Raw genomic sequence first — 12531 nt, 5'->3', positions numbered from 1 at the left:
TAAAATGAACAGTCTACACTTACAACCCTTATGGACTGACTTAAACACAGGCAACTTCAAAATCCTGTCAATTTTCTGCTATTAAACATCTTTCCTGTACCATTTCTTGCTTTAATACAAACACATGAATCATATCTGGCAGTAATAAAAGAACAATTAAGCAATTACATGAAGTTTGTTTTCCCACCTCATCAAAGTAAGAACAACTGTGGGAGAGTGTTACACACAGACAGAAGACTTCTCATAGTAATGACCTAGCCACTACCAGAAACGTGTGTGTGTGTGTGTGTGTGTGTGTGTGTGTGTGTGTGTGTGTGTGTGTGTGTGTGTGTGTGTGTGTGTGTGTGTGTAATATTGTAGTTCATATTCAGGACAACTACATGTTGAGGAGGTGTAATGAACACTTTGTGTGAAAATTTTACAATGTCTAGTAGGAGAGAGTGAGTAAGCCATCTGAGAAAACACTACACCTCTTATGATTTCAGTGCATAAATTCTGACAGTGGTTTATAGCTGATAACAGAGCTAACTGCAGCTCTTTAACAAAACGGAATAAGTTCAAAACATAATTTAATGACACCTCCTTTCTCTTCAAATAACAGTTGTCTCTCTTCATTTGCCTATTCAGCCAATATCTTCCAAATTACTTAGCACATTTATGAAGAAAGAAACCAATAAATGGTCAATCTTTCTAAAAATAGCTCAATCAGAAACACAGTTTCTTATTAAAAAGTAGCTCAAGAAGTCACTCCCCACACATCCAATGCCATGCATTATCAAGCATGACACATCTAGCAGTACACATAAATGTCAGTTGACTGAACTAGTCACACAATTATTTGCCATCTTACAATCAATCAATCTTACCTTCCTTCTATTGCACTACTTTAACAATCTGTAAGAATTGTCTCAGTTTTTGTAATGATATACAAACCATGGATCACTCGAAAATGGCTCACAATGGACAAGCTGAAAAAAGGTTCAGTTTTAGACTTTAATGAGTTGTTGCTTTTGAGAAGCACCAAACTGTTATCAATGTATACAAGGTTTTGATTCCAGTGTTTACAGGATTTGACTGGAAAAATATACACAAACACACAGGATGTTGTTGTATATTATAATTGATTTTGGCTAAAATAACAATACAGAAGTTTCATCATCATAATATTGGTTATTTACATGTCTAATTACTGCATCACAAGGAATATATTTCCACACAAATTTGAGTTTTACACCTTCAAGTGTAGCACCAAGGCATCTTTCCGAAATAGTGGCAGCACAGTGCAGCCTGGTAAAATCAAGCCTTTATAATGGAATCACAGTTAGATTTTATTACCACCTCTTCTCACTCTTCACTTAGCATGTGAAAAGCACTGACTGCTGTCTCTCTTCAGATTCACTTTTTTTAAATAAATCATTCTTAAACCACTTCAGTGTTTCAGCTGTAAGAATTAATCACAATGTTGTCATGTTTTACTGGAGTTTGTTCCACAATGCATCTTTATCTTACTATCACAATGTCATAAAAACCATAAAACAATTTCCCATAGCACACATATTCAACATTGTTTAGAACTTAAATCGTAAAAGCAAATAGCACTTATAAGCTAGCAACAATCATATAATTTTCACATAAAAATTAAACTGCTAAGATAATTTCAGGATTTTTGTTACACTGTAGCTGATTTCAATAATTATATACGATAGGAACAAAATTGAAAGAAATGGCACAACATGTTGTAAGGTACTCTTATAGTCACTCCCACTGTAAGCTTGCAGCAAACTGATAAAACTTTCTAGCAACAGTACAATTTGACTTAAGCATCATCAAAACAGTGTGTGTTTATAGGGTTAAACCAACTGTTAGAAACTGCTTACGAATACAATTTCCACACTCATTAATAAAAAGTAAGGATTTACAAATCTAATATTTTTTTAAAAAGTTTCTAAGCAATAAAAATTTTGGATGCAAACAGTTTTAAACTTTAGCACTGTTTAATCAACATCTTTGGTTTCACTTATTTCCATTCACAACAATAAATTACTTAAGCTGTCACTCAAAAATACTCCTGAGTAGCATGTTTGCTCTATATAGTTTTTTTATGAAAGTATCAAAAATATTAAAGCCTACCAGACTTTTAGGGAGTTCCCTGCTTCTAACACAGTTACTTGTATGTGCCCGTAATCCTTAGTCTAAGTCTTTTCAATTATACTTCAAAACATATTACAAGTATTATACGCTCTTACAGCAAAGACAAGTGGTCGTTGCAGTGAGTGATGTTAAACACAAGAACTCGAAGGACTAAACATTCGGCTTTCGTTTCAGCATGTAAATACAGTTATGTTAATCAAATACTCAAACATATGTCTAATATGTCACAGTAAATATGGTACAATGCCTTAAAACTGTATGTTATACCAAAAAAGGCAAAGCAAGCAATGTGTTCTGTCTGAGAAATATATATATAAAATATGAAGCAATATTCATGAACAGAACACGTAATTAAATTCTTGCCCTTTCCCATTCTATTTCAGTGAGGTTTCAAACAACCTCTCTTAACTGTTGTTAGTAACTGACAAGAATGCTGGCAAAGCACAGTAGCTTCTCTTTCCCTAAAAAAATCTTTCAACACATCACAATATGAGTCATCCATCCCCCTCACAAAACCATCTCTCTCTCTCTCTCTCTCTCTCTCTCTCTCTCTCTCTCTCTCTCTGTTGTTCTTATTTGGGTAGATAATTAAAACAGATACAGAGGGCAGGATTCTAAAAATGTGAATCCAGATCACAAACTCAACAACTATATTTTTCAAACTGCCTAACTATCCTCCCAATGTTACTGCATTTGTTACGGTGTGAAAACTGTAATTCCTATTTGAATGTATGTAACAGTTTTAAAACAATCACTTCACCATGAGGTAATACCTCAACAGTTCGGGAAGAGGCGGCTGACAGAGGCTAATCACCAGGGTGTTCTGGACACGAACGGTTCACTTCAAACCACCTGTCAATGCAGCTGTAACAAAAAAATTTCCAATAGATATAGATCCACAAGTAACTTCAATTTTCAGCTACAAATAATAAGAAATGAAACAACCTTTAGCTTGGCACTACACTGTAACACTCATTTAAAATCAAACACTTAGCAAAGGCACTGGAAAATGATTACTAAAAAGATATTACATTCAGTTACACAGATGAAATGAAAAGGACCCTTTCCCACACTTTACAACATTGTTTGATCTTAATATCCCCATCCCCACAAACACCATTCTTCATTATGGAATCACCTCACAATGTAAACGAAGAAATATGAAAAAACTGAAGGAATATTTTACTTTTTGTGTGTCACTGAGTGTCATCTACTCTATTAATTTTTAACGGCTGCCCTCCCCCCATTACTCACTCACACAAAAAAAAGGGGCGGGGCAAGTATGGCACTAATAGCACCTACTAAAAGCCAATGATTATAAAAGGAATCAATACATCATGTGTAATGAGTAGGAAATTATATGAAAGGGTTAGGGCAATTGAAGAGGTAGGAAGATATACTTTGCTTTATTGTTAAAAGTGATTAAAGAATAAAATCCGAGACTTATATAGTGTATGAAAATAATAGCTGAGATGATAAAATTAATTCTGAATGAGGAATAGTAAAGATATAAATCAATAAATAAACTGAAGAATGTGGAGATTTTGTTTTTAAAGATAACAACCAAATGGCATTATACAATAATCTGGTACCAAACAATAATAACCCCATCACTGAAATAGTTCAAAAAGCTGGTGTGACAGTTCAAGGAATAATACAATACAACATATGCATGAAGCAATACATGCAGCAAAACCATAATTACTGCATGCTGTACCAAAGACATTAAGAATGTAATTCACTTACTCAATAGTAACAATCCTCGCAGAGCTGATAATAAATAAAATAAATTGCTAAAACCCCATTCTTCAGATATATATCAGGAACTCAGTTACATATGTAATACACCATTATCACAGGGTATACTTCCTGACAGGCTGTAATGTGGCACTGTCAGACCACTTTAGAAGAAAAAGTTACGTACGCAAGAACAATAACACACCTACCTCAAAGTAAAATATTAAGTCAGTTTCAATTTAAGTTTTAAAAGCATCTCTCCACAGAAGATGCCATTTTATGGTCCACAAATCAGATTATACAAAATTTAAATTAGAAATACTGACTTTTTTCCCCCACTGCGACATGCCAGAAGCATGCAATTGTGAGGTCACCATTTTCTCCAACAGAAAGTGTAATATTATGGTATTCAAGATCTTGTTGGTAATCAATTTTTATTACGTCTAAGTAGATAACAAACCCAGAGAGTGTATACAAAAAGTATCTTCATAGAGGGGAACAATCACTGTAGGTGTATCACAGAAACTGGTGTCGAGTGGTCGTTCTTAGAATATATAAACAACATGCCATCAAATATAGAAGAAGCTGTAATAGTTCTTTGCTGATGGCAAGGCGCTATAATCATGTTTAATAAAAAAATTTCAACACTGAAACTTCCTGGCAGATTAAAACCGCATGCTGGACTGAGACTCGAACTCAGGACCTTTGCCTTTCACAGGCAAGTGCACTGGCGACTCAGCTACCCACGCACAACTCATGACCCAACCTCACAGCTTTCCTTCTGCCAGTGCCTCATCTCCTACCATCCAAACTTCACATAAGTCATTCTGCGAAACCTGCAGCGCTAGCACTTTTGAAAGAAAGGATTTAGTAGATACATGGCTTAGACAGCAGCTTGTGGGATGTTCGAGATTTCCACTCTGCAGCAGTGTGTGCACCGATATGAAACTTCCTGGCAGATTACGACTGTGTGCCAGATCAAGACTTGAACTCCTGTCCATAATGCTTCCCTTTAGAGGAAAACAACCTGAATCATTTAATGCAACAGCATCAGAGTTACAGATGCTAGCTTGTGTATTAAAAGACAACTGAAAGCAACGTTACTAGTAACAGTTGCTTATGCAATGAAGTGCAATACTTGTGTTTTTGCTAATAATTGTAGAATACAAGTAAGATAGATGGTAAGATCTTGTGGCAACACATAGTTATTCCATCTAAATAGCAACATGTGGACTGCTGGACTTATGGACCCACTGGATGGATCAATCACTAATGCCCTTATTCAATAAGACACTGCAAAGAGGTTTACAAAATAACTGGGATGTTGGCACACAGAGAGTGATTAGCAGATGCATCTCACCATCTCTCCCCCCACCCCCAAAAAAACATTGATCACAAAAATTTCATTTACCATCAAAACTGGAAATGACAAACTTAAGTTCACCACCACGATGCTAGAGTGCATTTGCAATATCGCTACAGAGAAAGGTGTACAACAGTAAGCTGGAATTTTGTAGGGCTCAATATGTTTTTACAGATGCCTTACAGGATGACATATCAGAGCCATAAGAGTGGTCTACATCATGTTACTTAGAAAGATGAATATTATGTTAATTCTGTAATTTTCAATGAGTAACATGCTCCTAAAATAGCATGAATGTCTCGGATTTATTTTATGAGCATAACATGGTGTTATAAGAGCAATGACGTACATGAAATAATTCACTACTAAAAATCATCCATAAAGTAAGTTATAATGCACCTACTATATTTACAGATATGACTTGTTCCTACATCAAAATCACAAGTGTCACTAATGTATCCAATATATGATACTTCCATTTTAGATACTTGAAAATGGCCTAATGCCAAAATTGTACAATTGTACATATAATAAGGAGAATGGCAGCTGATGGCATCAAGAAATCTTTCGAAACAGTATGTTAATTGTTTGAGAATACATCTCACAGACAAGTAACTGGCCATTCTGTAACCTATCATACCTAACCAAGTAATTATTTTACCTTTTTTTCAGAAACTGAATTTCAGCATATATCTTCTATTTAACTATGCCTTATGAAGTCTTATCAAATCATAATCAAAAAGCTGTACATTTGTGAGAAAATTTACTTGCCTTTTGTGATATATACAGAGACAAGGCAGTCTAGCAATGATATCTCCTTGCTGTAGATCCTCCAGGCATATGACACATTCTCCTTTGTCATCTGCCAGAACATCTTCTGCAAAAACACAGTTAAACAAAATTGTCAATAGTTTTTAGTAAAAAAATTATGGTTAAAACAAAAGCAAAAGGAAAGTGTTTCAGTATGTGAAAATTACTGTTATTTTAAGAAATGACATAAGCTTTCTTTTTCTTGAATTCTCTTGAGCGAATATTAATTTAAATAGATGGCTTAACTGAACTATCTACTGTTGTATGTATTACAGTTTTCTGTAATAAAGGAGGAATATTATGCCAGAAAATGGTAATATAAAATATTACAAAATCATAAAATTAGCTGTCATTACTGTTTAGTAGAAATGGAAGATGAAGGAACTGTAACTGAACTGAAGACCTGCACTACAGACAGATGCTGCACAACTGTGTGTCTCAATTAATGCTTCAGTTCCATGTTGAACATTCAAAGCTATTGGACTTGGTAAATACAAAACCTTTACAAGAAAACTGCAACAAAACAAAAAATTTTTTGCAAGAATGCAGCCAATTTAGGCAATGTGACAGAGTTTCGATACTTATTTTCTGACGTAAATTGCTCAGTGGTGTTTGGTTCTATTGACACATTGGGAAATTGCACCAAAGGTACAAATTGGTACTCATTCCCTGCCCATCTCTGCCAATTAACATTCTACAAAAATGATGGACATCATACAAAATTTGATGACAGTTTCATACAGTGTTCTCAAGATAATGCACATCTAGCTCCTGTAGGACCAATTTCCTGTCAAAGAGTAGTATAGGTGCTGTCATGGCTGGAGAGTCATTGTAATTTGATACTAATGATGACTAATATGAGGGTTGGAACTTTAATAGTGGCAACTATTTATTTATAGCTCGTACAAGATAGATACGTGTTTCAAAGTTTTACTGATCTTCATAGTAGTCACCAGCATTGTGTATAACCCGTTACCAGCGATGTGGAAGTCATAGGATACTCTTAGCAGTCCCAGATGTGTTGACAGTTCAAGCGGTGTGGCCTATTGCCCAATGAATTTGTAGCAGTTCTGAAGCGAATGCCGTGAAGTGTTTCCTTGTGTGACTGACCAAAACTCAAAGCTCTTTTGGAACAGTAAACATAAATTCGCTTTTCCAAGCACAAAAATTACACAAATTAGGGAACAATAATTCCACACACATATGGGATTAATTTTGGCAACTACAGGCTTTCACCCCATCTCTATCCCCCCTCTTGCCACTCTCGCCCCCTTCCACCCTCCCCCCCCCCCCCCCCTCTCTCTTTCGCTCTCTTAAAACGTGCCTCGGAGTTGCCTTCGCCATTAACAAGAACATACTAAAGTCAGCAATAAATATGAATCCCTTAAATAGCAGATTAATAATCATCACCGTAAAGTGTGCAAATCAATAAACGCTCACATTTTTGTCAATGAAGGTAGTAGAAACGATGCTAGAGATGGGAAAAAAACATGCAGATTCAGGTCAATACATGACTGGTTGACTTTAACGAACAGTTAAGTAACTGTACCGGCAAGAAATACTGGAAAACAAAAGTGCAGAAAAATGGACTAAGTTGAATACAAGAATAGTCAAACGTTTAGTGAAGTAATGTGTCTGACAGTAAATAAATGCTGAGTACAGAAACACTTGACGTAACTCATTTTCTATATTTCATTGCAAGCATCTACATCTACATCTACATTTATACTTGACAAGCCACCCAATGGCGTGTGGCGGAGGGCACTTTATGTGCCACTGTCATTACCTCCCTTTCCTGTTCCAGTCGCGTACGGTTCGCGGGAAGAACGACTGCCGGAAAGCCTCCGTGCGCGCCCGAATCTCTCTTATTTTACATTCGTGATCTCCTCGGGAGGTATAAGTAGGGGGAAGCAATATATTCGATACCTCATCAAGAAACGCACCCTCTCCAAACCTGGACAGCAAGCTACACCGCGATGCAGAGCGCCTCTCTTGCAGAGTCTGCCACTTGAGTTTGCTAAACATCTCCGTAACGCTATCACGCTTACCAAATAACCCTGTGACGAAACGCGCTGCGCTTCTTTGGATCTTCTCTATCTCCTCCGTCAACCCGACCTGGTACGGATCCCACACTGATGAGCAATACTCAAGTATAGGTCGAACGAGTGTTTTGTAAGCCACCTCCTTTGTTAATGGACTACATTTTCTAAGGGCTCTCCCAATGAATCTCAACGTGGTACCCGCCTTACCGACAATTAATTTTATATGATCATTCCACTTCAAATCGTTCCGCACGCATAGTGCCAGATATTTTACAGAAGCAACGGCTACCAGTGTTTGTTCCACTATCATAAAATCATACAATAAAGGGTCCATCATTCAAAGGCGCGTAAATATTTCTCCAATCTATTTCATTGACAAATCATTCCACAAAACATTTGATCATTTTTTTTTCAAGTTTTGCTCAGGAAAATATCGTATTATTGACATGTCATTTGCTTTCCTATGTCTTCTCGTCTCGAAATGTCCTGTATGCACTTGTTCAAAGGAAACCCATTTGACAGTTAAAATTTCACACCAATGAAACCTTTAATGCGCAAAATAACTACACCTTGAAATGAAGGACTTTTTGACACTTCATTTTGATACCTAGCAGCAGCTGTTCCTGAAATATTACAATTTTTTCTCGGATCACTTGTTAATCTTTTCTGAATTACCTACATCGTCTCGTCCATTTTTCACTCTTCCTCTGGATATGAGAATTAGGATCAAAACCCACTGTGTAATTTACGAGAAGTCTTGTTTTCGCTCCGCTCAAACGTTTGACGGCCGAACTTAATTGTATACTGCAGAAGCTTCAATCCGATAACGCTAAAAAAACCTACAGCAGAAAAGGTGGAAACACGCTAGATGGAATGAGGAATGCGAGCAGGTAATTAAACTGAATCAAGCATATGAAGTAATAGCTGGAGCTGTGTGCGATATTGTTGCAGTGTTGCACAACTCCCAAACTCTACACTCATTTGCTGTCTTTGCATGTAATCTTTTAGTTTAATATACCAAACATATCCTCTAAAATATGTTACAATCGACCATCTTCGGCCGTTCAACGTCCACATTCTGCATATCCCGATCCTCCGTAACAGGCCAACAAACGGCCTTCTCAGCCGACAGCGCGCCACAGTAGCTCTGGCAGCGATGGGTGATGAGCCCACAGGCGCAACTCTGGAACAGTGCACCTGCGTATTTCGGTGGCTTGTTGCTGTCAGGTTAGGTTTCGATTTTAGTGTCGATTCGACAGTATACGAGTGTCTGAACATACACAACGTGAAGATTTATATTATAATTTATACAAATTTGTTATGAGAGTTTCGTAGGAAATGTTTGCTCATCAACATTTTGTATTTCTGTCCGCTGTAAATCGAGATTACAAGGAGAGCTTCTGGTCTCGGAAATTCAGCTCGGAATGAGACTTGGCCGGTTCGTAGTATACCTTAAGCTTGTGCACTCGTAGAAGTCTTAAAGTGCACTATCCAGAAAATTCCGAGAAAAGGAGCTCTAAAATTTTAAGCGCACCTCAAATAACGTTAGACGTAGCGTTCCAGCACACAGGTGAAACGGCTCAGCCAGTAGCGTGTTAGAATGTCATACGGCCGATCCGGCCCTGTGTGGGAAGCCAGCGAGAAACAAAACGGAGAACAAATTTCCACAGGGCATCTGGAACCAAATACGGAAGAAAATCCCCCAAAACGTGTTACGAAAAGATGCCAAGTGGACATGGAACAAAAGAGTAAACACAACGGTGCTAACCAATCAAAGACTGGCGGAGATAAAACTCGTCGCAACTGATAAGTGTGACGTATGCGCCTTGACAGACACCATCGAGCACCGTTTCACCTGCGGAAATGCCACCGAAATATGGAAAGCATGCCAGCAAATGATAGCTCATATCATCGGAACAGCGCTGAGGAGTGTCACAGTGGAAGTTATCACTGCCCCAGAGACCAACCCATTTCCACGACCCAAGAGGCTGTCGACCCTCTGGTTGCTCGCCTTCGCAGCGAGGAAGCGGACTGGCCACCTGGTCTCCCTCGTGGACCTCTGCGGCGAGAACACGAGGGCCCAGCAGCACAGACAACTTCAAGAACTTCCTCCAGATTCCACTACAGACAGCAATCGGCAGAGTCCTCCCCAGCCTGTGACCACCACCGCCGCCACCTATCCAGAGAAAGTGCGCAGTGAAAGTGAAAAAGTGCAACAGAAAAAAGGGTATCTCCTCACGCTCCAAATAGCCTACCTCGATCAAATATAACAGTGTGAAGTGCGTTTAAGTGAAATTAGTGTTTACGAAGTGTTCTCCCTCTGTAACATCTGTCATGTCCGTAATTTCAAATCATAGTCCAAAGAGCTTCCAAAAATATTACCAGTGTTTTCTAAATGTGTGTGTGTGTGTGTGTGTGTGTGTGTGTGTGTGTGTGTGTGTTAAAAAAGCAAACTTTCCATCCTGCCGTGCAGTGTTGCTTACCATCCAGCCGTACTCGACTGTACGTACTACATTGTGCTAGGCAATATGCTTTACTCAGTGACAAGCGCCTATTACACGCACATTTTGAATGGTTTCCTTTTGTTATATGCTTTACTAGTTTTATATAATGTATACTCTCATTCTCCTCATGACTCTTATATAGCATGACATCGCTTTTCAATTTATCTTTTTGTTGTATTGTACGCAAATTTCTTCCACTTCTGTTCCACCCGTCATGCTAATGTTTTCTCTCATACTTTGCCAATGCTGATTAAGGAAAGAAAATTAGACCAGCATACACAAAGTGTCTGTGGCATCATAAAGTGCATCACACACGCAAAAAGCTGAACTCAACAATCATTGGTGTGTTGAACTTAGATATACGTTTATTATGCTTGTCCTGCTATGATTTATCTACATAAAGACGACAAATGGCCATGGTAAACGGATTTGAGGAAGACCAATAGGGGAAACCAAACCGAAACGGAATGTACAAACGAAAAAAACCATAAAAATAACAGCAATATTTACCAACTTTGACAACATTGATACATTGAAATGTTAAGAATTTATCGTTGTTAATAAATTTAAAATATATATATACGGCTAAAAAAATGTTCGATTCTAGCTGCAGGTTCGATTTTTTTTGTTTTCTTAAGTATTTCAAGAATGATAATTTTTAAATAAAGTTAATGACCTAAAGTATTATCAAGTAAATCATAAACAATTTTATTTTGTTTATGAAATGGCTGTCAAAGGCTACTTAAAATGTGAATTACAATCGTCAATACTTCTTTAAAAAAAGTTGAATTACTTCCAATGCATTTTGATGGAGGTAAATTAAAGCGTTAATTATTGTCATTAGCGCTACAAAATTGGACGATATTATAAACTGTGGAAAGGTTATAAATATTGGTTGTAAATTCGAGGAACCGGTGTATAGCTGATGCCCTATTGTATATACACCCATGCTCAGAAATTAAGGATAATGCTGATACATGGTGAAACGACGCTCTGGTGGGTGGTTTGGAGGTTTTAATCACCTCGGGGTACGACCGTGCGGTGCATTTGACCTGCGTTCGTCGCACGGTGGCGCTGGCAGCAGTCCACATACGCAGAGGTGTGTTGGTGCATGTCAGAGTACGGTGCAGCGAGTTAAGTGTGCACATGTTTTCAGACGTGCTAATGGTGACTGTGTATTGGAAATGGCTCAAAGCACACATATTGATGACGTTATGAGGGGTAGAATACTACGGCGACTGGAGGCTGGTCAAACACAGCAGGTCGTGTGCCACATAGTGTGATCTCAAGATTATGGCAACGATTCCAGCAGACAGGAAACGTGTCCAGGTGCTACAGTACGGGACGTCCACGGTGTACAACACCACAAGAAGACCGATATCTCACCATCAGTGCCCGCAGACGGCCACGGAGTACTGCAGGTAGCCTTGCTCGGGACCTTACCGCAGCCACTGGAACAGTTGTCTCCAGACACACAATCTACAGGCGACTGAACAGACATGGTTTATTCCCCTGGAGATCTGCAAGGTGCATTCCACTGACCCCTGGTCACAGGAGAGCCCGTAAAGCCTGGTGTCAAGAACACAGTACATGGTCATTGGAACAGCGGTCCCAGGTTATGTTCACGGATGAGTCCAGGTATAGTTTGAACAGTGATTCTCGCCAGGTTTCATCTGGCGTGAACCAGGAACCAGATACCAACCTCTTAATGTCTTAGAAAGGAACCTGTATGGAGGTTGTGGTTTGATGGTGTGGGATGGGATTATGATTGGTGCACGTACACCCCTGCATGTCTTTGACAGATGAGCTGTAACAGGTGAGGTGTATCGGGACGTCATTTTGCACCAGTATGTCCGCCTTTTCAGGGATGCAGTGGCTCCCACTTTCCTCCTGATGGATGACAACGCACAGCCCCACCGAGCTG

At 38.5% G+C, this 12531-nt stretch overlaps 1 protein-coding gene across 1 annotated transcript in view; it reads right to left on the bottom strand.

Moving 5' to 3' along the window:
- Positions 1 to 1095: 1095 nt before the first annotated feature.
- LOC126176011 (E3 ubiquitin-protein ligase ZNRF2-like) overlaps positions 1096 to 12531 on the bottom strand; it is a 146552-nt gene continuing 135116 nt past the window's right edge. Inside the window, exons 3-4 of the mRNA XM_049923129.1 lie at positions 6023 to 6128; positions 1096 to 3015 (exon numbers count right to left, since the gene is read on the bottom strand). Of these exons, the coding sequence (XP_049779086.1) occupies positions 2958 to 3015; positions 6023 to 6128 (164 nt within the window). The 3' untranslated portion in view covers positions 1096 to 2957. The remainder of the gene's footprint in view (positions 3016 to 6022; positions 6129 to 12531) is intronic.

This window comes from Schistocerca cancellata, chromosome 3 (genome assembly GCF_023864275.1).
Source record: "Schistocerca cancellata isolate TAMUIC-IGC-003103 chromosome 3, iqSchCanc2.1, whole genome shotgun sequence".
NCBI classification, from domain to species: Eukaryota; Metazoa; Arthropoda; class Insecta; order Orthoptera; family Acrididae; genus Schistocerca; species Schistocerca cancellata.
This window is presented reverse-complemented; position numbering and strand designations above follow the sequence as displayed.